The sequence below is a fragment of the Spodoptera frugiperda genome, chromosome 23 (assembly GCF_023101765.2).
Source record: "Spodoptera frugiperda isolate SF20-4 chromosome 23, AGI-APGP_CSIRO_Sfru_2.0, whole genome shotgun sequence".
NCBI lineage: Eukaryota > Metazoa > Arthropoda > Insecta > Lepidoptera > Noctuidae > Spodoptera > Spodoptera frugiperda.
Genome location: NC_064234.1, coordinates 8,071,014 through 8,097,320, shown reverse-complemented (window position 1 = coordinate 8,097,320; position 26,307 = coordinate 8,071,014). Strand labels below are relative to the sequence as shown.

At 37.0% G+C, this 26,307-nt stretch overlaps 3 protein-coding genes across 5 annotated transcripts; 2 read left to right on the top strand and 1 right to left on the bottom strand.

The window, feature by feature from the left end:
• Positions 1–2,337: 2,337 nt before the first annotated feature.
• Positions 2,338–4,121, top strand: LOC118266805 (integrin beta pat-3-like). The gene is made up of 3 exons (XM_050702924.1): positions 2,338–2,661; positions 3,136–3,299; positions 3,879–4,121. The coding sequence occupies exons 1-3, from the start codon at positions 2,430–2,432 to the stop codon at positions 4,020–4,022; spliced, it is 540 nt and encodes a 179-aa protein (XP_050558881.1). The 5' UTR covers positions 2,338–2,429; the 3' UTR covers positions 4,023–4,121.
• Positions 4,122–12,056: 7,935 nt separating this feature from the next.
• Positions 12,057–23,675, top strand: LOC118267010 (tyrosine decarboxylase). Of its 3 annotated transcripts, XM_050703172.1 has the most exons (11): positions 12,057–12,702; positions 16,442–16,493; positions 16,577–16,647; positions 16,735–16,971; positions 17,502–18,041; positions 18,332–18,521; positions 18,701–18,765; positions 22,657–22,871; positions 23,061–23,141; positions 23,297–23,377; positions 23,496–23,675. In XM_050703172.1, exons 1-11 carry the CDS (start codon positions 12,388–12,390, stop codon positions 23,605–23,607), a joined length of 1,959 nt encoding a protein of 652 aa, XP_050559129.1. In that variant the 5' UTR covers positions 12,057–12,387; the 3' UTR covers positions 23,608–23,675. The 3 variants fall into 3 exon arrangements, with proteins under 3 accessions (XP_050559129.1, XP_050559130.1, XP_035436619.1); XM_035580726.2 differs by lacking the exon at positions 23,061–23,141 and having other exon boundaries at positions 12,061–12,702; XM_050703173.1 differs by lacking the exons at positions 22,657–22,871; positions 23,061–23,141; positions 23,297–23,377; positions 23,496–23,675 and adding an exon at positions 20,685–20,978 and having other exon boundaries at positions 12,059–12,702.
• A 127-nt stretch (positions 23,676–23,802) lies between these two features.
• On the bottom strand, positions 23,803–26,191 carry LOC118266892 (methylosome protein 50-like). The gene is made up of 6 exons (XM_035580505.2): positions 25,927–26,191; positions 25,444–25,613; positions 25,067–25,249; positions 24,689–24,854; positions 24,270–24,441; positions 23,803–24,183 (listed from the first exon to the last, which is right to left on the bottom strand). Exons 1-6 carry the CDS (start codon positions 26,036–26,038, stop codon positions 23,976–23,978), a joined length of 1,011 nt encoding a protein of 336 aa, XP_035436398.2. The 5' UTR covers positions 26,039–26,191; the 3' UTR covers positions 23,803–23,975.
• Positions 26,192–26,307: the final 116 nt, after the last annotated feature.

The window sequence follows — 26,307 nt, the reverse complement described above, 5'->3', positions numbered from 1 at the left end:
TTCAACATCTATTTTTATCTCTTAATTCATTCAATTGACTCCATTAAAGTTAGCCGTTAAAATTGATAACATTTTGTCTCTAAAATCACTGTTGCTCTAACATTAAATCCCATTGGTCAAGTGGTTGCAAATACAACTGCCGAGCATGGATATATCTGGTTCGATATCTGGGCCGGTCTGGGATCGGTAAAAGTTACTGGATATTTTCAGTGTTCCAAAAATGTGTTGATAACATAAAAGATAACACGTAGTTGAATTTACGTCCGGCTGATTCATTTGGATATTAATAGGCCCACCTCAACCTCCTATTAAATGACATACGGAACTCATAATATAGCCGGGTAAAAGTGGATGTCTCATGGTCATGTGCACCACCCTGTCTAAAGGAGTGCCGATTTTTAAAAAAATAGTAACTTTTTCTACTAACCAAACACCTTGAATTTCTAAACAAGTTGATAACATTTAAGGCGTAGGTACCTAAATATTAAATAAGCTTTGACATTGGCTAAGTAACATTTTAATTTCCAATTCAGTAACTTCGTCCAGTGCCAAATTTCGACTGGGATAACAGACAATAACCCCAAAATGAACTGGGATGGACCAGTACACTCGGAAGTTAACTTCCGTTCGAGTTTTACAAGTAGATAAGCGAGGGTTTGAGGATTATAATTGTCTTTCTTAGCAAAAACCAATATTTAGGCACTTAAGCCTTTCCTTCCAGTGCGTAGGAATGTTCAATAACTTTATTTAATATAAAAGTACTTGCAGATTAGTTTGTACCTATGTGCGATGTTACATGTGTGTAATGTTATCTACCAAATATATACCGTATATAATTAGATACGAAAGTAGATAGGAAGTCGTTAAGTTGTTTTCACCTTAAGTTAATGAAAACAAAAGGAAATGGAAGAATAAGTTATCAGTCCGTCATAATACGTATTTCATTGCGTGCAATGATGAGCCACCCATAAAATTAAACCACATAAACCTCAGTGTATGTGGTTATATTTATGGTTATAGTTTTAAGTACGTGGTGAAAATTACCTTAGGATAAGAATAGATATTGTAGTCTGTAAAACCGTCAAGGCAATTTTCATAACTGTTGGCTTAACGACGGAATCATTTCACGATAAGTTTGATACCTATCTATAGTTAAATGGAATTTGTGGTCGACACTTCAAACTCAATATGGAGGATTGCAACATGAAATTACTCATTTTTGTTAATGGAGTTTAGTTTCTAGTATCTAAAGCTGTACTTACGTTTGCATGCACCAAATAAACAGTCTCCTTTTGTAGTTTGATACAGGCCTGTACATTTTCAGACTTGATGTAACTTCAATTCAAGGTACTGAAGTCGGTAGATTATATACATCTACTATTTTTCTCAACTCAACAATTGTGGCCAAAACTCATGTTTCAGGCAGAGTGCAACGAGGATTTCAATATCGGTAAGATCACCGAAAAAATGAATTCTTTGTTCTGTGGGGAGGTAAGTGTTTTAGTATGTGTTATACATATAAATAACTACATATGTAAACCTCTGCACAGAGAGCAGCGGAAGAAGGGAAGGAAGGCCTTTACCTACCTACCCTGCAGTGGGACGACAAAGGCTAAAAAAACTAAAAAAGAAATGTAACCTGCTTACCTAATTAAGCAGCTATGTATATGATTCTCCTATTTATGAAAATATATAACTAGGTACCTTTTAACTTGCAACTAATTATGTTTAGCTACATAGAGGTTCACTAATTGGGTACTTCATGGAGGGTACCCAATTATTTCATTAATTAAAGCTAAAATGTGATGATTGAAAGAATTTTTCTCCGCAAAATCTCACAGAAGGGAAGGTTGTTGAGCCCTTTCTGAGATTTATTTAAAATCTTTCTTTTGTTTCCGTATCTTGGCTGCTTTCTTTTATCTAAAAATCTATGTTCTTTGGTGGATTTCGTTTCTTTTTTTCTCGTTGGTCGAATGGCCAAAGCAAGATTCCTCGGGCTTGATATCAAAGTAAAGAAAAATATTATTGAACTTTTCGGATTCTCAGAAAAAACAATGCTACGAATGGTGCCCTAAACACTTTCTATGTTGCATGAAATAATCAACGAAAGGGGAATATTTCTCTTAGGTACATTGATTCTAAGAATAAAAGGGATCTTCACACAGTACCTAGGTAGCTACTTAAGTTTCACCTTCAAACATCTTAGAACCGTTACATCAAACATAGATACGATTATATTGATACTAAAACGGGAACATCGTTTATTTGCCTCTACACAAGTAAAGGTTATCACTTGCGATGTAAATGCGTATTATAAGTCATGGCTAAGCAGTTATCTTTGCCGACATATGAATAGCCAGAACCAGTCAGTAGAGTATGTTCCGTTCCGATCATTACTCGGCAGCTAGTATTATTAATAACAAATAACAATGCATATCTCATTCATTTACCTGTTTTGTTTTTCATTCGTTGCCGTGAGCGCTCGAAATGCTTTTATCATGGACGAACGTTTTGTGTGTACCGTTAAGAGATCGTGTCTAGAGTGCCTCAAGTTATCTCAATGTTCGTGGTGTCCGACAGAAAACAAATGTTTTTCGAAAACACTGACGAAATCTTCGGACTATTGTGGCAACGACACTATTCGGCACGTAGATTATGGATGTAAGTTTTAATAAGTTTTTACTAATAAATGTACCGATACCAACGATATTTTTTCCCAACACACGAGTATCCGCCCTCCTATGTCGATCTCTTCCTACCTCTACCCTACCTAGGGAGAATTTTCATGAGTACTTAAGCTACTCGATATGTCACTTCAGCAGATAGGAATCCTAAATTAATAATATTTTCATGGAAAGGATATTTCACGTAAAAATCATGTAAGTAAGTAGCTTTTATACCTAACCTACCTATCTATGTAGGTACTAAAGCTGGATATTTCATTGTATGTCTAGTGTTATTTAAAAGAGGTAAAATATGTTACAAATACACATCCTAACCCTACGAAAGTTAACCGATCTCATTTATCAACGATCTGAATCAATAAATGCACTAGTAACACAACTTGTGAAGTGAAACTTAATTTACTGAATATGTACGCAATAATACATTAAAAGTCTTTTGTTACTTTGACAGTTAGTTTCGAAGAAAACGCCGAGTGTTCGTGCAGTAAAGGTGAGGTGGATGGGAGCTGCTATCCACCAGGTGTCACCGAAGGGCCAGAGTGCTCCGGCCGAGGCACTTGTGTTTGTGGTCAGTGTGTGTGCAACCCGCAGCCTGATCCTCAATACCCGACTAAGGTAAAGTCTTTTTTTTATTAATTAGGCTAAGTACTAATTAGGTCTTGGTAGATTATTGTTTTTTAAAGTAACGCTTGGCCTAGTCAATTGACGACGCTAAAACCAGAGTGATCTAAGTGACATTTTTACCAAAAATGAATATACAGCTCATACGTTTCCAACAATAACGCTTAACGCATTTCCTCAATTTTCTCAGAAACATATTTTTGTGCCCTAGATCACTCTGGTTTTAGCATCGTCAATTATGAATAATCACGGGCTGATCACTTTGTTGAAAGTTGTACACAAAACATATGATCAAAGCCGTCAGTTAAGTTCTCAGATCAAGCAAATGTATAATTTCTAAAATTAAACCACGAGGTTTCAAATACTTCAAAAATATAAGTAAATAGGTCGGTAACTTAACGTACGTTAACGTACTTTTACCACCTATTTACTTATATTTTTAAGTAGGTCGGTACTTATTCATCCCCCAGCCATTTCTTTTCACGTCTATTCAACTCTTAATAAAAGGACATCTCTAATTAATATCTTTTAGTCCGATTTTACATTCTAAAGTCTATTTATATTTCTTTTCAGACCGTGATGGGCGAGTACTGCGACTACGACAATTTCTCGTGTGACGACCCTAAATGCAATGAAGGGCCGTATTCTCTCACCAACCCTAACGTAGTACTGGACGACCAAACTAAAACGATCGCCGTGGAAATACCAGCCTCATAACATTAATGTGAACTACTCACCTATTATTTACTTAATTTAAATAGAAAATAAATGTATTAGAATTATTTAAACGAAATAAATAAACACAGATACAATTCAGTGCAGTGTACCTTAATAAACACCACATAATAATGTAAAAAATATTTATAACAATGTAGGTCCTTAGATATATATAAACTTGTTATACCTAATCATGTTTATGTGACTGTCTTATCGTTACCATTGCGAAGTAATGGTTAAAGGTTAAAAGTAATTTATAATTAGCTGTCTATTAAAATGGTAAACGCGTTAACCGAGGTTTTCCATAAAAGCAGGCCCTTGTAAAATAAATGAAGCCATCTGAAGTATGTACGTTATAGGTCGAGAGATTTCAGTGTAAAGTGAAAAGTTCGCAGAATTTCTTTATAGTCGAGCTATGCTTAGCTATGTTATGAAGAATGCTCGGGTGGCTGGGAGCCGCGACGGAGGCAATGAGGTTTTCAGGAGAAGCGTTGGAGCGGAGAAGCCGCGGCTCAATTAAGAAATTGATATGAGCCGGGCGTCTGTCGCGGATGGCTCATCGTTCTCAAGTGCTGCCCGTTATGGTTACGCGAAATTAGATTTGAACGAGTCTATTTTCTCTCCCACAACGAGTTCACCTTTTATTTCCTCGATATTTATTGAACGGCTGCCTTAGATGTCGGGGCTCTCCAAGATCGTAGTATGCATGGCCACGATTTAATTGGAAATCGGTGTTGTTAATTAACGGATGGACTTAATTAAGGATTACAAACAATGGATTTCATAATGGGATATTGTGATAAAAGGTAATTACCGCGGTTAACGTTGGGTGACGTCTCTGAATATCTGTTATCAGTTACCAAATATTACTCAATAAAATACTTACTATTGATGGGTTTCCAATCATAGCTTGTACCAAGTCATACAGGGAACTACTACTAGTGTAGTAAAGTAACAAGACTTCTTGTTGTCAGTACAGTAAGTAAGTATTGGCAACATTGTATTCTCACTGACAGGCTGTTATGCCGATCGGTTTGATCTCTATCTCCTATCTCGTACATTTAGGTCATTCGCCACACAGCGATAGAATAATGTTTTTTTCTTCACAACTTGTGGAGACGCTACAATCGTCAGATGACACAATAAGCTGAAGATCTCTTAAATGGGGCAAAAGGCGGTTTTAATTTTAAGTACCTATATAAAATGCTACGTCTGTACTGTACCTTATCTGGCATTTTTTATATTGTTCAGAATACAACAATCTGATTTTCTGTTTCACAGATTACTAATTGGTCCCAGAACTGCAAAAATGAATCAACAGTGCATCTTATCTGTTACTCATTTTATTCTCAGAATAAAAGATGTTGCTGGTTATGGTGAAGTAAAATTTCTCATAATTTCTTGAAGATTCTTAACTGCACTCCACTTCTCCAACTCCACTGTTATATAAAACCTCTTTACATTCTTCTGATTTGGTACAATGTACATGTGTACTCAAATTGTTGAGTCAATGATAATCACGGATAGTTGTAGTACAACTTTCTATGAACGAACTTATGCCAAGGACTGTCCCGTTTACAAAATTTCAGGAAAAAATGTTAAACAAATTAGGAAAAGCTCAATTTACCACAAAAATGTTAGAAGTAAACGGCAAAAGATAGCAATGCCGTAAATACCTCCTTAATAAAATAAAACTGTCACCACAGTAAACGAATTTGTGTTCAATAATTGTGGCGGAATGCGGCCCTCGAGGAGCTCGGAGGAGATTCGATTATGTAGGGAGCGGTTAAATTGTTTTAGTCTCGATCAGCATCATATACACGATCCTAGGTAGCAGGAGCCGTTGAATATAATTATTACTATTTCAAGAAACTTAAACTTTATTATTAATACATTGATCAGTCGGTATTTCTTGTCAATATTCTTCTATTTCAGTTGTTGTTTTAAAATTATTGATAAACAATACAAAGAAAACCTCTTTTCCTAATAAAAAAAAGTTGATGATTTACTAACTTATTTAAAAGTTTTTGGTTTGCGCGATACGTGCTACGCCGTAGTCGTAGTGGAAGTTTACATTACCTTCAGTGGCTTATTTTTATACGCTCATGTGAATGAACTTTGTTAATATTGCTTTCATCACATCATTTGATATCACAGTTTGATGAAAAACTTCCAATTTTATAGAAGTAAACTTTCTAGATTTGGGCTACGGCGTAGCGCGTAGCATGCAGAGACGTAGTACGCACAATTTCTGTACAAATAAAATATTTACCAAAATTAAGTTATTTGTTAAGTATTTCAAAAATCTCTAAAGTATAATAGAATTGAACTCTTTCCAGTCATGCAGCGAACGTAACAGATTTCATGTAATGCAACACATATTTTTCGCCTAAGATGAATTTTCCAAGTTCCATGAAAGCATTCATGCTCACTGGAGCAAATACAATTTGAAAGTTAGATATTTAACAGACTGAATAGGTTAAATATCTGAAAACGAATTTTACTATTGAATAATTCGCGCTGAAACGTGATCGGACTTTTAAGCACGGAATAAGATGTCAATGGAGTCGGGCGGTGGATATATATTGCACAATAGGAGCCGAGATCACACATAATAATATGGCATTGGTATTCTGGAGTGGGGAAGAATGTGCGTTCCGACGGCGAGGCGGCGACTCCTTGGCGTGCCTCGCGCCCGTGCCTCGCCCGGCGTCGCCAGCCGCCGCGACCCCGCACCACCGCGCCACCGCGCCACCGCCACCCTTCACTTCCTAATTGTTTCCCACGCGAATCTACTTTGAACATATAAACCAGTTTGTCTCATAACAATGTTTACATATTAATAACTCCATCGATGTATTACCAGTGTACACTTTATTTAGGAGTGACCAGAAAGCTTTCATTCATAGAAGTTGGTAACGTTCACAATAATCGAGCAGGGTTCGAATACTGGGCCGGGGTTTTGATTAGATTTTAGATATCCACGGAAAAGGAGAAACCTAAGATCATGATAAAACTGACCCATGGACAAAAAGTTGTACGCTCCAGAAATATGGTACCTACACAATATTGAGGAACAATTTAGAAAGTTAACTTCAGTAAAACACCTAACAGATTTTAATGATATTTAATATTCGAGGTTTAAAGTCGTTATTTATATTGTTATAATAATCCTCATATCTATAATATAAAAATAAGTCGAGTTTTCCTTCCTGACGCTATAACTCCAGAACGCACGAACCGATTTCCACGGTTTTGCGTTCGTTGGAAAGGTCTCGGGCTCCGTGAGGTTTATAGCAAAGAAAATTTAGGAAATCAAGAGTAAAGCAGGAAAATAGGGAAAATTATTGGTGGCGAAACGGAGTTCGCTGGGTTTGCTATTTAGGTTTATAAATAACAAAAATATTACAATCTTACTTATCTTCTTACTAATGTTAAAAATGCGAAAGTGTGTGTGTTTGTTTGTTTGTTTGTATTTGTTACCCAATTATGTTAAACCTGCTGAAGTGATCGGGATGATGATGACACATAGGCTAATTTTTAGCCCACGGGAACGCGGGCAAAGCCACTTGCAGAAGCTAGTACGTCCATAAAATAGTACTCAGATTCAGGGTTCACTTAAGTGCCAATTACTTTTTAATTCTATGTAATGCTTTTAGTTTTTAGTTTACTTTACCTACTTAGACATTAGGTATAATTAGTATTTACAGTGGGTTTAGGAGGACGTGGTCCAAAAAAATAGGTTGCCGGTCTAATGTACACACTTTATGAGACACGAGACAGAAGTCACGACACACTATATTATCATATTATAAAATATGCAAAGCGTTTACATTCCTCATCGACTCAGTCGGTAAGACATTAAACAGGGAGCCAACTTAACGGCTTTTATGAAAATCTAAGAAATAATTGAACCTACTTTCCTGAGTCATCTTCACTCGTAGCCCGCTCATAATCATATTAAAGTGTCACCTCAGGAGCCAGGAGTAGAAACAAGTGTCAATCTCAGAGGCACAATCCTGAGGAATATTTAGGACGGAGGGATGAACTTTGAATATTCATGTGGCCGCACTCGTAGACTCTTCAGCAACAACGAGTTCTCTTTCACCTATTTGGCATGATTTAAATTATTTATAGCGAACCGTGTGCGGCTCGGCCACACGTTGTTGCCCTATAATTTGGGAGCCGTTTGTACGAAGCCAGCGAAGCAGCCAACTCGTGAGGCACGCTGGGAAATATCCTTTATACCGCTGAATATTCTGTAAATAAATGATGAATAATTTTTGTCTTCCATTTCATGCCGTGACTAACCTACCTTCACTGGATACATATTAAGAGAACATAATTTGTTTCATAGGTCTAAGGTTAAGGTTATGAACAGTTTATAACATGGAATACTTACTTTTTTATTCCCAAATTGAACTACCTACCCTTTAAAACAGACGTTTGATTTTTTCCTTTTAAAGTCATTCAAGTAAATCACGTGAAATAAATAGTTTTGGTTTAAGTAATCACTTTCAACCGAATATATGGAGGTCATTGGGGGAAGGGACCATATTCAGCATCTTACTGTACAAGTGCTAGTAACTTTCTTATAATTTTTCTTACTTAAGTAAAAAAAAATTACTTCTTAAAACTTAGATTTTACCCAGAACCTAAGGAAGGCCATGAATTTAAGATAAAATTTAACGTGTGAAGTTCCAAGCTGAGTCACAAAGCGAACGTCTCTCAACTGAGATTTTATGTTTGATGCTTGAAACATTTCAAAGGGGTATGGCAGAGAAGTGTCAATATGGTATATAGTTGCTTGCCATAAAACACTGATTGGTTGTGTGATTTACCTACTTATTTATCTACAATGTATTTTTAAATTTTAATACATATTATTATTTGACGATGTTTTGTTTAGAGTAGATGGCCTAATAACACCACAAGTGATTTCTTATCCACTAAGTGTCTATGGATTAATAAAATTAATAGGTAATATTAAAGGAAAGAGGACCATAATAGGTTAGGTCTCAAAAATTGGAAAAATATTCCCTTGTAAGATACGTATTTAAAACGAAGCTTGCCCCATATTTCAGGCACAATTTTTTATTTCGTGTTATATAATAAATACTTACCTACAGAGTTTATTAGGTAAACTCATTAAATAAAGCATTTATTTAACAATATGTTTAAACAAAGATATTTGCTTATAAAATCTTTAATTAATATTTAACAAAAAAAGGTGCCAATGTGCTCAACAGGTCGAGACAGTATTTCACTCCAGCCCATCGCCTGCTTCTATATAAGGTGCAGGTTCGGCCCCACATGGAATACTGTTCTCATCTTTGGCCGAGGGTACCCCAGTACCAGCTTCTTCCTCTAGGTGCAGTTGCGGCGTGCGGTTCGGATTGTTGAATGTCGGGCTATTTCAAACCGACTTGACGCTTTGGCAATGCGTAGAGATTTAGCTTCGTTGTGCATTCTCTATCGTTTATACCACGGGGAGTGCTCTTAAGAATTGTTTGGTCTGATACCTGCCGCGTCTTGTCGCCAATCGACCTACACGACCGCACTTAAATTCCATCCCTATCATATAGATGGTTGGCAGGCCACAACTGTGCGTTTCTCACGAAACTTTCTGCCTCACACAGCAGAACTGTGGAATGAACTGTCATCGGCGGTATTTCCGAGCTGATACGACCTTCAAACCTTCAAGAAAAGAGCGTATTCCTTTTTAAGGCCGTTGTCCGCACTTTTCCTGCGCCCGATGCGTCTACTGCTGGCGGGGAAGGGAGTCGAGATCTCTCTTCCCGCTCCGCAGTTTCCTTCTGCGACATCACGTCCTCGCAGAAGGACGCCACCGCAACCCAAACCTAAACCTAACCTGTCCTAACGCAATCCGAATCTCTTCGCAAGATACCACTGATGCCGACCAATCGTACCACAGAGCACTAAGGAGGCTTGTCGAAGAAGAAAATCCACTTGGTTTGTCCCCCGAAGATCCATCGTTCACCTTAGTGGAGCTAGAGATGATTCTCCAGAGTCAAATTCCGAAAAAAGCCCCGGGCCTGGATGGATTGACGGCAGACATTTGCACAGCGGCAATAAACTGCGACAGGGAACTGTTCTTTTGCGATGGCCAATAAGCGCCTGTCGTTGTCACATTTCTCGGAGCAGTGGAAGGTCGCTCTAGCCATGCATACTCCACAATCCGGGTAAAGAAGACAAGCCCAAAGTCATATAGACCGATAGGCTTGCTCTCGGCCCTGGGAAAAATAGTGGAGAAGGCGCAACAGCACAGAAGCATCTTAGTTTTATTTATGTCGAGGAGTTAATTGTTTTTTTTTTTTTCAAATAATGAAGACAAAAGATACGTTAACGATTATGATTTATGATAACTTATTTGTGTCGAATTAGAAAAAACATATCGAAACAACTGCCTCGTTGGCCGAGTGGTTGCAAGTGCGACTGCCGGGAGACAACGACGGACAAGGGATCTCGGGTTCGATTCCCGGGTCGGACGCTTGGTTGCTTGGTTTTTTTCGGTTTTTCGAAAATTTCTCAGTAGTAGCACGGAGTCTGAAAATGTCTCCGGTATATGGCAATAGGCTCACCACCATAGGGACTTAGAACCTAAATTGTAAAAAGTGGGTGTACATTGTACAATGGTATTACGTGCCACATTGTGCACCTCTGTCTACCCCTTCGGGAATTAAAGGTGTGACGATATTTATTTATTATTATCGAAACAATTAATTTTTCGTATATTATGTAGTTATGTAATAAATAAAACATTCTCCACATAAAGTATGAATACACGCTTGAAGCTAACAAAGAAGCAGTAACTTGAAACTGAAAAGAATTTTAAAAGTTCTTATTTTATCTTTCATGATAGGAGTGATCGATAACCCATTATGACGTCATACACTCAGGTGTTAACTTAGAAAGTACTTAGTACTTAGCTTAACAAGAAACCTTATAGTACTTAGCGCCATTGTTCGAATAATCGATCGTTTGCAGGCTGTAGTGCATCACCGGCACGGGTTCGATTCCATTAACCTTCAACTATAGCATTACCTATATTTACTCTGCTATTAAATAGTACATGTACACAAGTACGCCTTACTTAGGTCTTTTTAATTGACAGTGGACATACAAACATACGATTATAATTTTCCGGATATGAAAATGGACGACTATATAATAGGTACTTATTAAAATTATTCACTAAATTAGTTTGCCGTTGTAGTTATTGCAATAAAAATTACTAATAGTTTGGGCTTTAACTACCGTACTCAGAGACATTTAATGATTACTTAAACTAGCAACGATTTTGTTCCGAAAACAATTGCTGAGGACTGAGTTAAGTAACCATTAAACGACTGAAGTGAGACTTTATTGTTAACACCTTGAACAAAAATGTGTAAATAAACACAATATTATGTCATCATCATAAAAAAGACCTGATGAAAGTAATAAAAAAAATCCTAAGAAATTAAGTAAAAAGAAAGTTAGGATGAAGTTTAGCATGGTACCTGGATTAAACTGGACTTATGAATTATTATGCTGTTCAAGAGTTGAAGTCGAACGCTGAAGGAGCGCGATCGTTCAGCTGACACAATGAAGTGGCGTGGAGGGTGGAATGGCGCGACTCGCGACGTATCATTGGCCGCCGCGGACTGGGAGCGTGGCCCAAGTTAATAAACAGCAGCGGGAGGAACTACTGACGGAATCATCAATGTGCAATGTATTGGGAGGCCTACCTACTACCATTCACTGAAATGTTTCGTTTTCTAGCGAATATTGTATGTTTTTATTCCATTTGTTTACAAAAATTGTCTATGCTATGAGTTCGAATACATCGTATGTGGTCGAAAATGTTACAAAGCAATTTTAAATTATTAGAAAACGATTTGTTGCTACGTAATATTTAGGTATTAACTTTGCACCCACATACGTTTAACGTATTGCCAGTATACATTAATTTTATTATTGCAGTTAATAAAAAAAATGTATCTCACTATAAGTTGGCAATACTGGCTATCATTAAACGTTCGCATTATGCGAATGACCACAAGATATTACACTGACTTGATTAATAACACATGCGTAATACGAGTACATGTCCTGAATCCCAATCGCCTAGCGCGTATATTAGGGGATGCTCGCCATGACTCCAAGCGAAAGCCTTCACGCTCGCATCCGCACCCTCCCCGCGCCCGCCGCCCGCCCGTGCCGTCCTCTCAACCGCAAGAGTGCTGGCTGCGGGCGTCGAGTCAGCCGGAGGCCGCCGCGCCGCTGACATCGCACCGTCCCATGCAACTCCACACTTTTATCTATTTAACAAACTTTTACTAAGTGACTACAATCTGCAACCATGGATGTGGAGGAGTTCCGTGTTCGCGGCAAGGAGATGGTGGACTACATCTGTACGTACATGACGACGCTGGAGACGCGCCGGGTGATACCCTCGGTGGAGCCAGGGTACCTGCGGGCTGCGCTGCCGGCTGAGGCTCCGCAACATCCGGAGGCATGGGACGATGTCATGACCGACGTGGAGAACAAGATCATGCCAGGAGTCACGCACTGGCAGCACCCGCGGTTCCATGCTTACTTCCCGTCTGGCAACGGGTACCCCTCCATTCTGGGTGATATGCTGTCTGCTGGCATCGGCTGCATTGGATTCTCATGGGTAAATTCTAACTATTTATAACTAATACTTTTTACGTAAATTACTAAATTCTAATATTATACCTGATTGAATTTAAAAATCATCTAACACTGTTACAATTCACCAAAAGTTTGGAATTCCGGTAGTAACTTTTCTTACGCGTGAATTTAAAAGTTGATTTGATTAAATCAAAGTAATTTCTACATGAAAAACGAGTTTACAAGTTACACGGAAAAGTTTTGAAAATCTTGCACCTATTTTAAAATAGCACTAAACAATTTCAAACTGTTGCAAACTGTTACTATGTTAAATTCGAATGCCATTAAATGGAAACTGTAATCTTACGGGTAATAAACGCTATGGTAATAAATGTTTAGAAAAAATTATTATGACACAATAAAAATTAAGGTACCCACTTAGTAAAGCAATCGACAACTTTGATTGACGAGAGGAGATCGTGATGGATCGAATACAATTATGAGAGACGCATACGATCTATTTTCTCATTATTAACTATCATTCATATCATTCCGTTAAATATAATATTACGTAGGTAGTTATACAATTCCTGTTAGTAACAAATGCAGCGTTTAAATAACATAATCAGCTGTTTAATTTTTTATTTCGACACAAAGTAACTTCGAGCTGAAAATGTATTGAATTATCTTAACAAGACATAATTTTTTAAAATTATCTGAAATACGGTTCCAATTCGGATAAGTAGGACCTAGAATTGTTTTAGGACAAATGTGTTTTGTCAACATTTAAGTATTAACACATTATAATAAAACAAAGCAATAAGAAATATTATAGTTGAATATGTTATTGTAGTATTACGAGGGTAATGTTAAACCGACATAGACGGGGCCAAGTCAAAGACAGCGATTGCAACAGTATTGATTGTCCTGTAATTGGTGTTTTAAATAACTTATGCCACTGCTGACCTTTTTAGCCTAAATAAACTTCTAACCGTATGTTTGTTTACGTATACTTTACAGTTTTATTCTTAGGTAATCATTTTGTAACACTTTTATTGTGTTTTTATGTAAAACTATCTTTTGGTCAAGTAGTTACAAGTGCAATTGTCGAGCAAAGGAATTCGGGTTCGGTACTAGAGTTGTGCAAAGCATTATTCAGTTTTTCGGAATATAATGTGATGCATTACTCAAAAAAAACGTGGTTATAGTCTCTTTAAAAATCAAATAAAATAATAAGCACGTTGATCGAATGATCGATCCGTCGGTCGACTGCCAAACATTTCTGAATCGAGTAATGTTATTGAGACATTTCTAATTTCAATCTATCAGTTGGTTATTCAATTATGAAACAAAAAATAATAACCGTACCGAAAAAATAATCTAAAAAAAAATGTAAATCATCGTGTAAGTCCCGTAGCCGCCAGGATATGAGCAATTTTAATTATTCAAGACGACTGCCAGACAGCGTTCGCAATAGAAATTAAAACAAAAATTATAATTGTAAAGTATTAAAATAAAAAAATAACGTCCAATTGTATGAATATAATGATTATTTTCTTAAACATAGACATAACATTACGCAAATCATTCATCATTAGAGACCACAGAGATGAATTTTTCATTAGTTAAGTCAAGTCCCATATACGAGTAATAGTGGTCAGGCCCACTGTCAGACATTAGTTATTTATTACAGACGCTGCTTAAATGTACTCCTACAAATATTTAAATTCAAAATTATCCAATTCATCCGTTCAATTACTAACCAACAAATTGTCTATTGACTTTTAATGAACGAAGACCCCCAAAACGTATGTCGTAGTTGATTTAAATAATGACAAGGTAAGTATGTAAGTGTAATCACAAAAACTTGTACTAGGTGAAGATAGGCTTATCAGTAATCAATCATTGGCTTCTATGCGTACGAGTGATAATGACTAGTTAGCAGTGTTCATTATTGGAATAGATGAGATGTCTTGGTTTAAATACAAAATCCTAAGTTCTCTAACAACCAACATTAATCTCTCTATCAATCAACCATTCCCTTATTTTTACCGACCATGCCACAGTTCGAAAACCAGCTCGGTGGCTACTAATTTAACCTCTACGGAGGAGGTCCCTCAATGGCCAACCCGCATGGAGTGATAGTGATTAATGCTCAATACTTCTCCGTGACAGAAAAGCCTTTTGATCAGCAGTGGCCATTTATAGGCTGTTGATATGTGATGTGTATGGATTTTGATAGAAACTCAATAGAACAAATATTAAAGAGTGATTTATTTATTTCGATCGCAAGTTAATAGGACATAGCCTCACACCTAGTTCTAGTAGGTACACTTCACAGAGTGTTTCGCAATCTAAATAAAAGTTATCTATTACCAAATTATAAGCTGCTTCAACTAACTTACGAGACGCTTCGTCAGCCACTGAAACACTCCAACTTACCAATTGTTGGTTATTTACGACGAACCGATCACGAAACCACTTTTAATTAAACTACGGGAACAAAGTTTTTGACGGATCTCTAACCTTTGCAAATAAGGGTGATCGATAAGTCCAATATCAAATTTATTTTTCCTCAATTTTAAGCGATATTTTAAAACAAATATTTTCATCAAATTATGTCTTATTTCATACCGAAAAAGTTAATTAAACAAATACGCTGAAGTGGCAGGTCGCGCCACCGTATTTTGGGACCATTTGAGATAATTGTTTGCAAACGATTTACCCGGTTAGGGCTCCTCCTCTTATTTAGCAGTATAGTAAAACCATTGCATTATTTGGTGACAGATAAAAATTATAAAATTAGTTAAATTTTTGCTGTTTTTGTAGTAGTAGACGTAATGTCATACCCGGTGTCCCCAGATTTCTTTATACAAATCTTCAAAAAAACAGAAGAAGTTCTCAATAATACTTTGCCTGGGAATGTACCCGGGGCATCATAACCGGGAACCCAAGAGACTCCTTTTCGGAACACGATACTTTTAGAAAAATTAAAGTATGTTTGCCACCCGTTTAGGTTTTTATACAAAACCTTGTTTTTATATGAACAGCTTAGGTGTAATTTCGACAACCCTAGTAGCTTTCGATACGTTTGTTGTCATACAATATAACTGTTATTGTTTCAACTTTCACGTGTATTGTATGAGCGTGTGCAATAGATACAGATGCTGCTGATAACAGATTTGATAACGCATCGTAACAACGATGGCATGATAGCACACTACTTAAAGGTATATCATGGAAAAAATTAACAATTTCCATTTTTGCAAGATTCCTTTGTATTTTCGTATTGCGATACTGATAGAAATATCGCTTTTGTTACAAACAATTCCCGGCCTTATGACTAGTAAATTCATAATAATGAATCATACGTCCTGTAGTCCAAATACTAGTTGGTTATAAATCCAAAACAATAGTTCGATTCTCACAAGTTAAATACGCGTGAGTAATTTCAACAAGCCAAAACTCATGAGTTGTACGGAATGTTAAACAATTTACTGTTCAATTAGGATCGGAAAATAAAATATCTAGATGCTACGGCGTAGTAGATAATAAAAATAGAATAATCTTGTATATTTCCACTACTTACAAATGATAACTATTGAATTCTCTATTAAGGGATACTATGTAATTAAAATTTAACGTAACATTACCAGCCAGCACTTCTCTGGTTCCCAGAAAAAAAAACTGCTACGCCGTAGCGTGTGTACGCTACGGTGCTACGACATCGGTATGCGGTTCGTAGCGTAGTCAAAAAATAATTATTTGTTTTGATATTTCAGGCAGCAAGTCCAGCTTGTACGGAGTTGGAGATCATAATGCTTGATTGGATGGGTATGTTTTGTGGTATTGATAAATTTTACACACACATATTAAAAGGAATGGATTATTTTATTTATTTAATTTGATTGGGACAGGTAAAGCAATTGGATTGCCCCCACAGTTTTTGGCGCTGGAAGAAGGAAGTAAAGGAGGTGGCGTTATTGAGGTAAATTGATAAACAGTTATCGTCATAGTCTTATGATCTATATTACACACAAAATTTAAAATAATTACTTGTTTAAATCATTTATAGGGCTCAGCTAGCGAATGTGTCCTAGTGTCGATGCTGGCTGCTAGAGCCAACGGCATCAAAAGGCTTAAGCATCAATTCCCGAACGTTGACGAAGGCCTCCTCCTTTCCAAATTAATCGCCTACTGCTCAAAAGAGGCCCATTCTTGTGTTGAGAAAGCTGCCATGATCTGCTTCGTGAAACTTCGTATCTTACAACCTGATGACAACGGGTCTCTGCGTGGCGAAACTCTACGAGAGGTGAGTAATATAGTCACTTAAACTTAAAACATAGTAATCAACTTACTAATCCTACTACAGATCAAACATTCTGACGATCAACAGCAACGAACACAATTAGTTTTCAATTTGAATGTGGAGCTACCTATTATTTGGTTACTTTTATTGTTTTTAAATGGAATTGGGCCATGCTGTGGAGTGCAGGCTATGCAGGAGAGGTGCAGATAGGCGGGCGGTAATTGAAGAAACAAGACGGCACGGAGCGCTCGGCGACGACGGTGTCCCGCGTTTAATGACTCGCCCGTGGATGCCGGAAATACGTAGCGAGCCGAGCGGTAATGGAGCCGCATTGTGTGCCACTTTCTATGCCGCAAATATTGAAATTTCACGATACTACCCTCTTATGAGAGGTCTCTTTAATTGCGAGCTTCAGAAATACGTTCAAGACTTTTAAGAATGCCTCTTCAAATATGTTTCGATTTACAGGATATTTGTGTTTATCTATTAGAAATAAATACTGTTCTGTGTTGATTATTATTTTATGTTTATAGGCTATGGAGGAAGATGAAGAAGCTGGTCGTGTTCCCTTCTTCGTTTCGATTACATTGGGCACAACTTCGTGCTGCTCTTTTGACAATCTCCCCGAGATAGGACCTGTGGTCCGAAAATTTCCTAACGTGTGGCTTCACGTAGACGCTGCCTATGCTGGCAGTTCTTTCTTGTGTCCCGAACATAAGTACCATTTGTCTGGTATAGAGTACGCAGACTCTTTCAATACGAATCCGAACAAACTGATGCTTACCAGCTTCGACTGCTCTCTGCTATGGGTTACTAACCGATATCTTCTGACGTCAGCCCTAGTCGTCGACCCACTTTATTTACAACACTGCTATGACCACACGGCCATCGATTATAGGCACTGGGGTGTGCCATTGAGCCGTCGCTTCCGTTCACTCAAGCTTTGGTTTATGTTACGGAGCTACGGTATCAGCGGCTTGCAGAAATACGTGCGACGTCACTGCGAACTTGCCAAATATTTCGAACAACTTGTGAAGAAGGATGATAGATTCAAAGTGTGCAATCAAGTAAAGGTAAGACGTTTATCGATCTGTTCGGCTTGATAATATTATAAATTTATGTCGCCCGCACGGACGCGGCAAAGATAGTACAAGGTGAGTTCAAACAGACCGATGGTACCGTTGCACATATACATCTACGTAGACATGTGTGTACCCGACAGAAAGTAGTCAACAAACCTTCGATAATTAAGATTATGAATGAGTTATTTTTTCTTTATTTACTTTTTAAACTTTTATGATATATGTAGATCTGCTCTTTAATCTCTTTACATAGTGTTAATGGATGAGAGCATTTCTTTCAGTTGGGTTTGGTTTGCTTCCGCCTTGTGGGAAGCCCTCAGGATCCAGGTGAACAAATCGACGAACTCAACAAGAAACTGCTGACTAACATCAATGCTTCTGGCAAACTGCACATGGTGCCTGCTTCGGTGGGTGATCGATTTGTCATTCGTTTCTGTGTCGTCCAGCAACACGCCACGCGCGAAGACATTGGTAAGCCATTTAACATTCATACAAGTTGTATATTTAGACACTTTATTTTAAGGTGACTACGTTCTATGTTGCCATGTGTATTAAGTGTTATGTGACATTGTATTTACATATAGCAGTTTGATTGTATAGTAATCATGAAAATGGATACAAAATTACAAAATGAAAATTTGTTTTTTCAGAAATAGCATGGGATATTATAACCGACTTCGCTACGGAGCTTCTGGAGGGACCAGACAAGGAACGGGTAAGTTTGCATAGTATTTTTTTTTTTCAATTATACCATAATCTGTCTCAATTTTACACATTTAGGTTACCAATGAAAATGGAAACAATGTACAAGATAATGTGAACTTATGAAATAGGTACTTCGTTATAAAAGTAGTTAACTGGTTTCAATTATTTGAAGCCATCTTTCGAGACGATAAGTTGCCTAGACTGTGTAAATTTCGTTTCGGGTCTAAAATACTTCGACTACTGAGATGAGACCATAAATGAAGAAACCGTTGTATGTGAGGTAGATATTTGGCTTGATTGGTAAACAAATTAGATCTTAGTCTAAGCCCGCTTTGGGTTATCATAACTATTTGTTAACTCTTTTAGAGAGTAACTTCAAAAAACGATTACGTATTTAAAAATATAAATTGCATTCGATGTGTATTATAATTTATAATTTCTGCCCTAATTCTGAAACTGTATCAGACTTTTAATAAATTAAATTCCATAAAATTACAGTTTCAGCGTAGCAACATAATGACGACTATAAAACCGTGCTACAATTTACCGAATCCAAAATTGATTCGAATTTAGTCGTCATCGGGAACGTTGCCACAATTAAACTGTAATTTTGTTGGATCTAATTTAAAGTCTGAGCAGTATGTACTGACAAAAAAGTAGAAATAAGAAATTCTACATAAAAAATTAGCCTAAAACCTAGAACATTTTTTTTATTTAATGATTTAAAAAATTGGAACAGGACATAACAGCCATGAATGTTTACCGTCAGAATTTAATCTACCTATCGATAGGGTTTTAGATCTAATAATGTCAATGAAAAAAATTGGCTAGCCACGATTGATCAACTTGAATTGGTCCTTCAACGAATGGAATAATTTCTTCATACCTAGGTAATCATAATTATGCCAACATAAAACTACTAATGATTTTCTATATTGAGCTGATATATTGCCGAAGGATTTCGAAGAATATACTAACTTGGTAGACAGTCTTTGTTAAAGCTGTAAAAGCTTACAGAAAATAGTGGTAATCAACGGATTTGAAAAAACCTGCTAGTGGATTTGCTACCTTCGTATTAACGTCTCCGAGTTTGAAAACAATTGGATTTGCGACCTGAAGGAACTGACAATCGCCTCCAGCACTTAGGTACGCTAAGACTAGCACCTCGAAAGATGCTTTACTACAGGTGTAATTGTGCTGAACATAAGGCAGTAATCTCTTCAGCGACTGAAAATGATGAAACCGATTAATATTTCCTAAGTCCTGACGAGAACGAAGGATGAAGACGTGATCATTACTATTGGACAAGTACTTACAATAGTACGTATTTATACCTACATCTGGGAGGTCTCCCATGACGTGACTCTGGCATACTGCTTGATATTTATTTATATTTTTTCTTATACATTTTTGTTTTATTCTGCTTTGTTTGGTTTTGCTGTTATTTCGATGAAATATGTGGAACGTACTTTTTACGTATTTACATGCAAAGCCATTATCATATTTATTTGGTATAATTTATTATCTATTATATTATTTACCTATTTCGTTTATTATTTAATTATTTTACGTTTATATTTTGGCTTGTTTTTATTATTATGCTACAGAATTGGCTGAACCTAGTTGAACTTTGAACATTTCCTAGGTTTTTTATACTACAATAAGTGATTATGTAGGTACCTACTGAATAAAGTTAGTTAAATGTTTGGGTTTTTAGTCTAATAGAGTAATAGAAAGTGAGGATGAATTTGATGCGAATCTTATATTACTATAGGTTGGTACCAATTAATCACTCTGAATCTGATGCATATGTTTAAAAATTACCTAATAGGTACTTGCTTGTTGAGTTCAGCCAATTCTAAGTAAAGTATTATTTTATGTTGCTTATGTTCCCTTCTCTTTACGAATACCTCATGGTATTCACTTTAGGATGGCCGATGTTACGTGCACACTCAGTGGCAAGATTTGGAAGAGTACGGATGCACAGCGGGCGGCGCCATGGCGCTATTGTCGCGGCTGAAAGAAACCTTTTTAGAGACTACCTTCACAGACGCGCCTCCGAGAAAACTGATAAAATTGGAATTAAAGAGCTAACTCCCAGACAAACTAAATGATTAGTACTAGTGACAGTACAAAGTGCAATTAATTATATTTTAATTATTTTAGAAGACTGACATAAATATTAATACCTACTAGGGTCATTAAATTATATTTACAACATTACTCGAACTTTCCTTTTTACATAAAATAGGTACGATAGATGCCTATTTGTATGTAAGCCACACACACAGGGTTACAGGTAATATCAACCTAGATCATTTAAGGGGTATAAGCCCTTAAAGGCGGATAACCTCTTGAAAGAACTGGGCCGATATAATCTGTATCCCTACACGTTTACTTCACAAGACGGAATATAGTTCTGATTGTTTTGCTACTGGGTGCCAGACGTTTCTAACTAAGTTTAGAAAGTTACACAGGGACTTATGATGTACGCTCACATGCCACATTTGATAATCTTTAGCAAATAAACAAAATTAAATAATACTTCCTACTTACTATACCTTCCTACTTGTAAATACTGCACAGAATACCACTCTTTACCTACTTCACCGATTTCGGTCATCGCCCTTTTCTTCCCAGTATGTAATCCTACCTATTTGTCACTATTATCAAATAGGTAGGAACCCCACAACAACACACACCGCTACATACAACATCATTTGTTTTGCATAAAAAAAATTTTAATGAACACATATCCACTTCCCACGAACCATTTCGCAGGTTGCTCTCGAACTATCGCCCGCTTCTGTGGTGATAGGTACCAAGTTGTGTGTGCGGTGCACTGCACTGGTACATCATCTCTCAAAATTACTTTCAGCCTTTCAGCAAGATACTTTCCTATAACGGTAACTATAAAAGATCTGAACAATTTCTTCTTTGAGGTAAGTTTTACTTAAATACCTAAGTATTCAAAGTAATACAACTAAAACAATTGATTTCGTTCACTAATTCCATTGGAATCTTACATCCACCATGCAAAACCTATTAACTATTAGGTGTCTACCTGCGTACCAACCTTTAACCATTAGTATGACGTTCTCCTATCTCTATAAATCTTTATTACGGGTTAGATTATCATCATTAGCCGGCAGCTGGAAGACGTAGACTCCTGAACCTGAACCTCCTTCCACTTCCACCTAACAAAGTATTTTGTAATATTGTATTAGTACGTACTTTCTAATCACGTGTCGATGTAGGTATTTGAGTTTCCAACTACTAGGCACCTATCGGCCTCGTCTGTTTATTCACCTTCTTTTAACTGGAACCAGTCATTTGTCATTATTAAAGAACATTATTTACCTACTTAAGTATTAGTTAGATGGTCTTAATGCCTAACTTACTTATAGTAAAATTAAAAAACCATGGGTATGACGTCGATGGCAGACACCTTGGTATCTGAAAAAAAGTGTATAGTCCCCACCGTTAAGTTATCAAGTTCACGCCGTTGTTATCGATGATGCACCATTATTCACTCTCTCAAAGTTCTTTGTTAACCAACTTACTTTTATATCATAACTCACTATAATGTCGGTAGATACTAACTGACCATGTGCGAAGTTCAGTCTCGGATAAGTTCCTGAATAGTTTATCAGATTATTGACAGTTGAACTTATCTAGGTATATATTATCGATATTTACTAACAGAAAGTCTCAATAAACTAAAAAATATCTGTAGGATACTTAATAATAATTTCTGGAGCTTATAGGTATTATGAGTAGGTACTACTCTTAGTAACGTGTAGCGATAAAATAGATAGGTAGCTTATTGAGAATGGCCGTTACCTACATACCTACTTTAAGGGCTCAACATTCTAAAATGTATACTTGTGGAATGTTCCAGGACCTGAACGAGGAGCGCGCTCGTCGCAACAAGGCTGCTCTTGCGCACAAGCGTTCGTTCTTCGTGCGCATGGTGAGTGACCCGAAGATCTACAACCCGGCTATCAACAAGACGCCTCCACCGGTGCCCACCACTCCGGGCTCTCCACCGCGCTCTGTTGTGCCCACCACGCCCGACACGCCCACCGACCCGGATCAACTCCAGCCCTCTACTCCGTGAGTAATCATCTGTCATAACTTCACACTTCTCCATAGAAAGATCGTCATGGTCTACCTTAGAGCTAGTACAGACCAGCTAGTCCTTTACGGATTTATCGAGACGAAGATAATGCGAAATCAGTATAAAACGTTTTCGTATTCATAAATTGTTAGGCTTTTAGTGATGAGATATGTTTGGTTAGCCAGCCAGCCCCAACAGCCCGGTTCCATGACAAGCAGCAGGTCTGGTTCTGTGGTCGCCAAACTGCGTGCAAAGCGTGGTGAATGGTGAGTCCACAACCCACGTAGCCGAGTGCGTAGTAATCGAGTAGATAGATACCTACTACTTCCCCGTAGATTTCTTTAGTCTTCACTCACATAGCACCTTCTCTTATTTCCATTCTTATTTTCACTGAGGTTAGTAATCACTTTATTATTTACAGGAAGCAATCGTCTTGGATCAGCTGGCCACTCGGATTCTTCTTCCAGAGTGTGGATAACGATGCCAACGATTTGCCATTGAGGTAAGCATTAAAGTTATGACTTTGGATTAATCATAACATCACATCCGTGATTTTCCCGCTTACGCAGTAGGTGACATGAAGGTATTGGGTAATTTTGTTTATTTCCCTGGTCCCCTAGGTTCCGGCACCTGGACACGATGGTGCGCCTGAAGAGCCCCGGCACCACGAGCCGGCGCGGCTCCTCTCCGTGCGCGTCTCCCGAGCATCGGGCGCCCTCCCCCCACCATTGACCGACCTCCGCGTGTTACTCACATCATTATTACTTATCGCAGAAATAAATACTTATGGCAGCATTGAATATATTTGTTTTATTTTATCAAAATCTTACGAACTTAATGTCTTCTAAGTTAATCCCCAGATTCCTACCTCTAGCCCGAAGTAGCCCACACATGGGATTTTGTGTTTAAACATGATCAAACTCAAACTCAAACTCAAAATATTTATTTGCACGTTAAGGTAGGTATTACAGGTCTTAATTTAAATGTTAGGTACATCTTAACTGCCTTTTTCTTGATCAGGAGTGTTAAAGAAATAAGTTGCTACTGGTAGTATAATAGGTGTTTCTCATATACCATTAGTTTTATTATAGAAATTACTTTCAGTCCAATGAAATAGAATGTGATTTCAATTCACCGTTCCACCCAACAGTATGTAGAGTGTTCTTATCCTCAATGTCCCAAGCTGCTCCTCTGACGTAGTTGCTGTGCATATGTCTGTCATGGTATATTACTTTGGGTTCACAATTCTCTTCCACTTTGCAAACTGTGACAATTTTATTGTCACAACATACTGCCACTTTGTCCGAACTGTAAAAAGAGCAAAATATTAGTTAACTCTGCTCTAAATAGCCATCCCTTCATTATTCTATATTTTATTTTTAAAGAAGTCTTACTCTGGATGCACAACCAATTTGTGCACTGCTGCAGGGAACTCTGCTATTTTCAATTTATTTTCTGTATTCCTGATATCTATCAAATGTAATACACCAGCTTCATCTCCTACAGCTAAACGATTCTCATCCAACCAAGCCAAGCAGTAAATAGAGCAATCATTTTTCATAATATCTGGAACAAACAATACATTGCTTAACTCTTTTTTTATGATAACAATAACACATTAATATTAATTAGTTTTCTCTTGTATCTTTATTTTTTACAACATTTTAGGCATGTGGTGTTTACCTTTAAGTAATTATACCACTAAAGTATGTATGTACCTTTAACATGAAACCTAATATTTGAACTAGGTACGATTTTTGTGAACCAATAAATAAAATAAAAAAATAAATATAATAAAATCAAGATTTCTTACCCAGCACTGCTTTATCAGTATTTTCATCCCACAATGTGACATACTGATCCATGGAACCAGTTGCAAAACTGTGGGCAGACTTTGGTTTCACTGCAATTGCATTTACAATCATACTGTGCGCTGCACTGTAATTCCTTATACATATCATGTCATTGATGTCCCACACCTGCAATAATTTATATAATCTTTAATATAGTATAAAAACACCATGCTTCAATGGTAAATTCAACCAAAATGGATGAAAATTCTAAAAGAGATGTCTACTACTGAACAGCATCTCTCAATATGTTCCAAATCAGCATATATGATTAAACTTAAGTACACAAAATCATAATAAAATTTTCATCTTAACATCTAGTGATATTTCACAGAACAAACCTTAACATTTCCATCAGCACCAGCAGTGGCATAAAGGCGTTCAGGCTCAAGGCAGTCTACAGCCAACACTGCATTGTCATGTTCTGCCACAGAGAGGTCTTCTCTCCACTGACTCCAAGCACTCTGCTGGTCACCATTCTTGACCCACACACTTACTGCACCACTGTCTTCACATATCAACAACTGCAGAAGAAAAATGAAGCAGTTAAACATTTTATTTTTCTTTTTTTTTTGGCTTTTAAAAAAAAACGTTGACATTATGTTAGATTTGATTTAGATAGTGCACAATCCATTATTTATGGAAATATTTTAGAATATTTTGTTACAAAAAAAATTACAGTTATCGGATTAAATACTATTCTTTAATTTTATCATACCTTATTAGAGCTTCCGATAAAGCAACCATCGGCAGTTCCGCTGCATAAAGAAATACTCCTCTTATCTTCAGTTTTGATGCTTTGAGCTTCGGCTATACTCTTGTACACACTCACGCCGCCGTTCCAATACCGACCAGTGAGTTCTGATGATCCCACCAGAACACTTCCGTCTGAAATATGAATTTACAAAACAGTAAGTTGTGATATTTGCATTATCTTTTTACAAGCATATATTACTACAGTCGACACTCGTTAATTCCAAATTCGAGGGACACTTAAAATATCTGGAATTACCGAATGGTCCGAAATTTAACTAGCCTCAGAATTTAGGTGCTTAGGTTCGCAAACTCTGAGATCTTTATATCCCCTTTTTCTATGCAACTTCGAACTATCGAGAGCTTGACATAAATGTATTGATTTAGTTCGAGTACCAAGAGATTCAAATTATAGAAAGTCGACTGTACTAAGAACTAAAATACATACCAGAATGAATTTTAATGTAGTCTAAATATGAAAGGGTGGTCGTGCCGGTGGTGTCGGTTCTGTATATTTCAGCATTGAGATGAGGTGGGACGATTCTGTTACTGTTATCCATGGCTTATATTTAAAATTCGGTATTATTTCAAACTCCTATCTAAATTAAAGCATAAAAAGGCAATTATAAAACCAAAAACTATTATAAACACAGTAACATTGTTTTGTGAATTTCAGTAACCTAAAAATTATTTGTTTGACACTATAATGACCATCAATAGACAATATCTTTAGAGATGTTCACCATTTCAAGCTTACTATTTGTTTATGGAATTTCGATTTTTACCGTAAAATGTTCAAATAAAAGAGCAAGAAAGTTTACATTATTTT

Bases quoted from the DNA above. Each gene is read 5' to 3' on its own strand.
- LOC118266805 (XM_050702924.1), top strand. From the start codon at position 2,430: ATGCATATCTCATTCATTTACCTGTTTTGTTTTTCATTCGTTGCCGTG. The intron at 2,662-3,135 runs GTAAGTTTTAAT...TTACTTTGACAG, and splicing joins TCGGCACGTAGATTATGGAT to TTAGTTTCGAAGAAAACGCC. The intron at 3,300-3,878 runs GTAAAGTCTTTT...ATTTCTTTTCAG, and splicing joins ATCCTCAATACCCGACTAAG to ACCGTGATGGGCGAGTACTG.
- LOC118267010 (XM_050703172.1), top strand. From the start codon at position 12,388: ATGGATGTGGAGGAGTTCCGTGTTCGCGGCAAGGAGATGGTGGACTAC. The intron at 18,522-18,700 runs GTAAGCCATTTA...TTGTTTTTTCAG, and splicing joins CGCCACGCGCGAAGACATTG to AAATAGCATGGGATATTATA. The intron at 23,142-23,296 runs GTGAGTCCACAA...TATTATTTACAG, and splicing joins CGTGCAAAGCGTGGTGAATG to GAAGCAATCGTCTTGGATCA.
- LOC118266892 (XM_035580505.2), bottom strand. From the start codon at position 26,038: ATGGATAACAGTAACAGAATCGTCCCACCTCATCTCAATGCTGAAATA. The intron at 25,614-25,926 runs GTATGTATTTTA...TTCATATTTCAG, and splicing joins CTACATTAAAATTCATTCTG to ACGGAAGTGTTCTGGTGGGA. The intron at 24,855-25,066 runs GTTTGTTCTGTG...AAATTATTGCAG, and splicing joins GTGCTGATGGAAATGTTAAG to GTGTGGGACATCAATGACAT.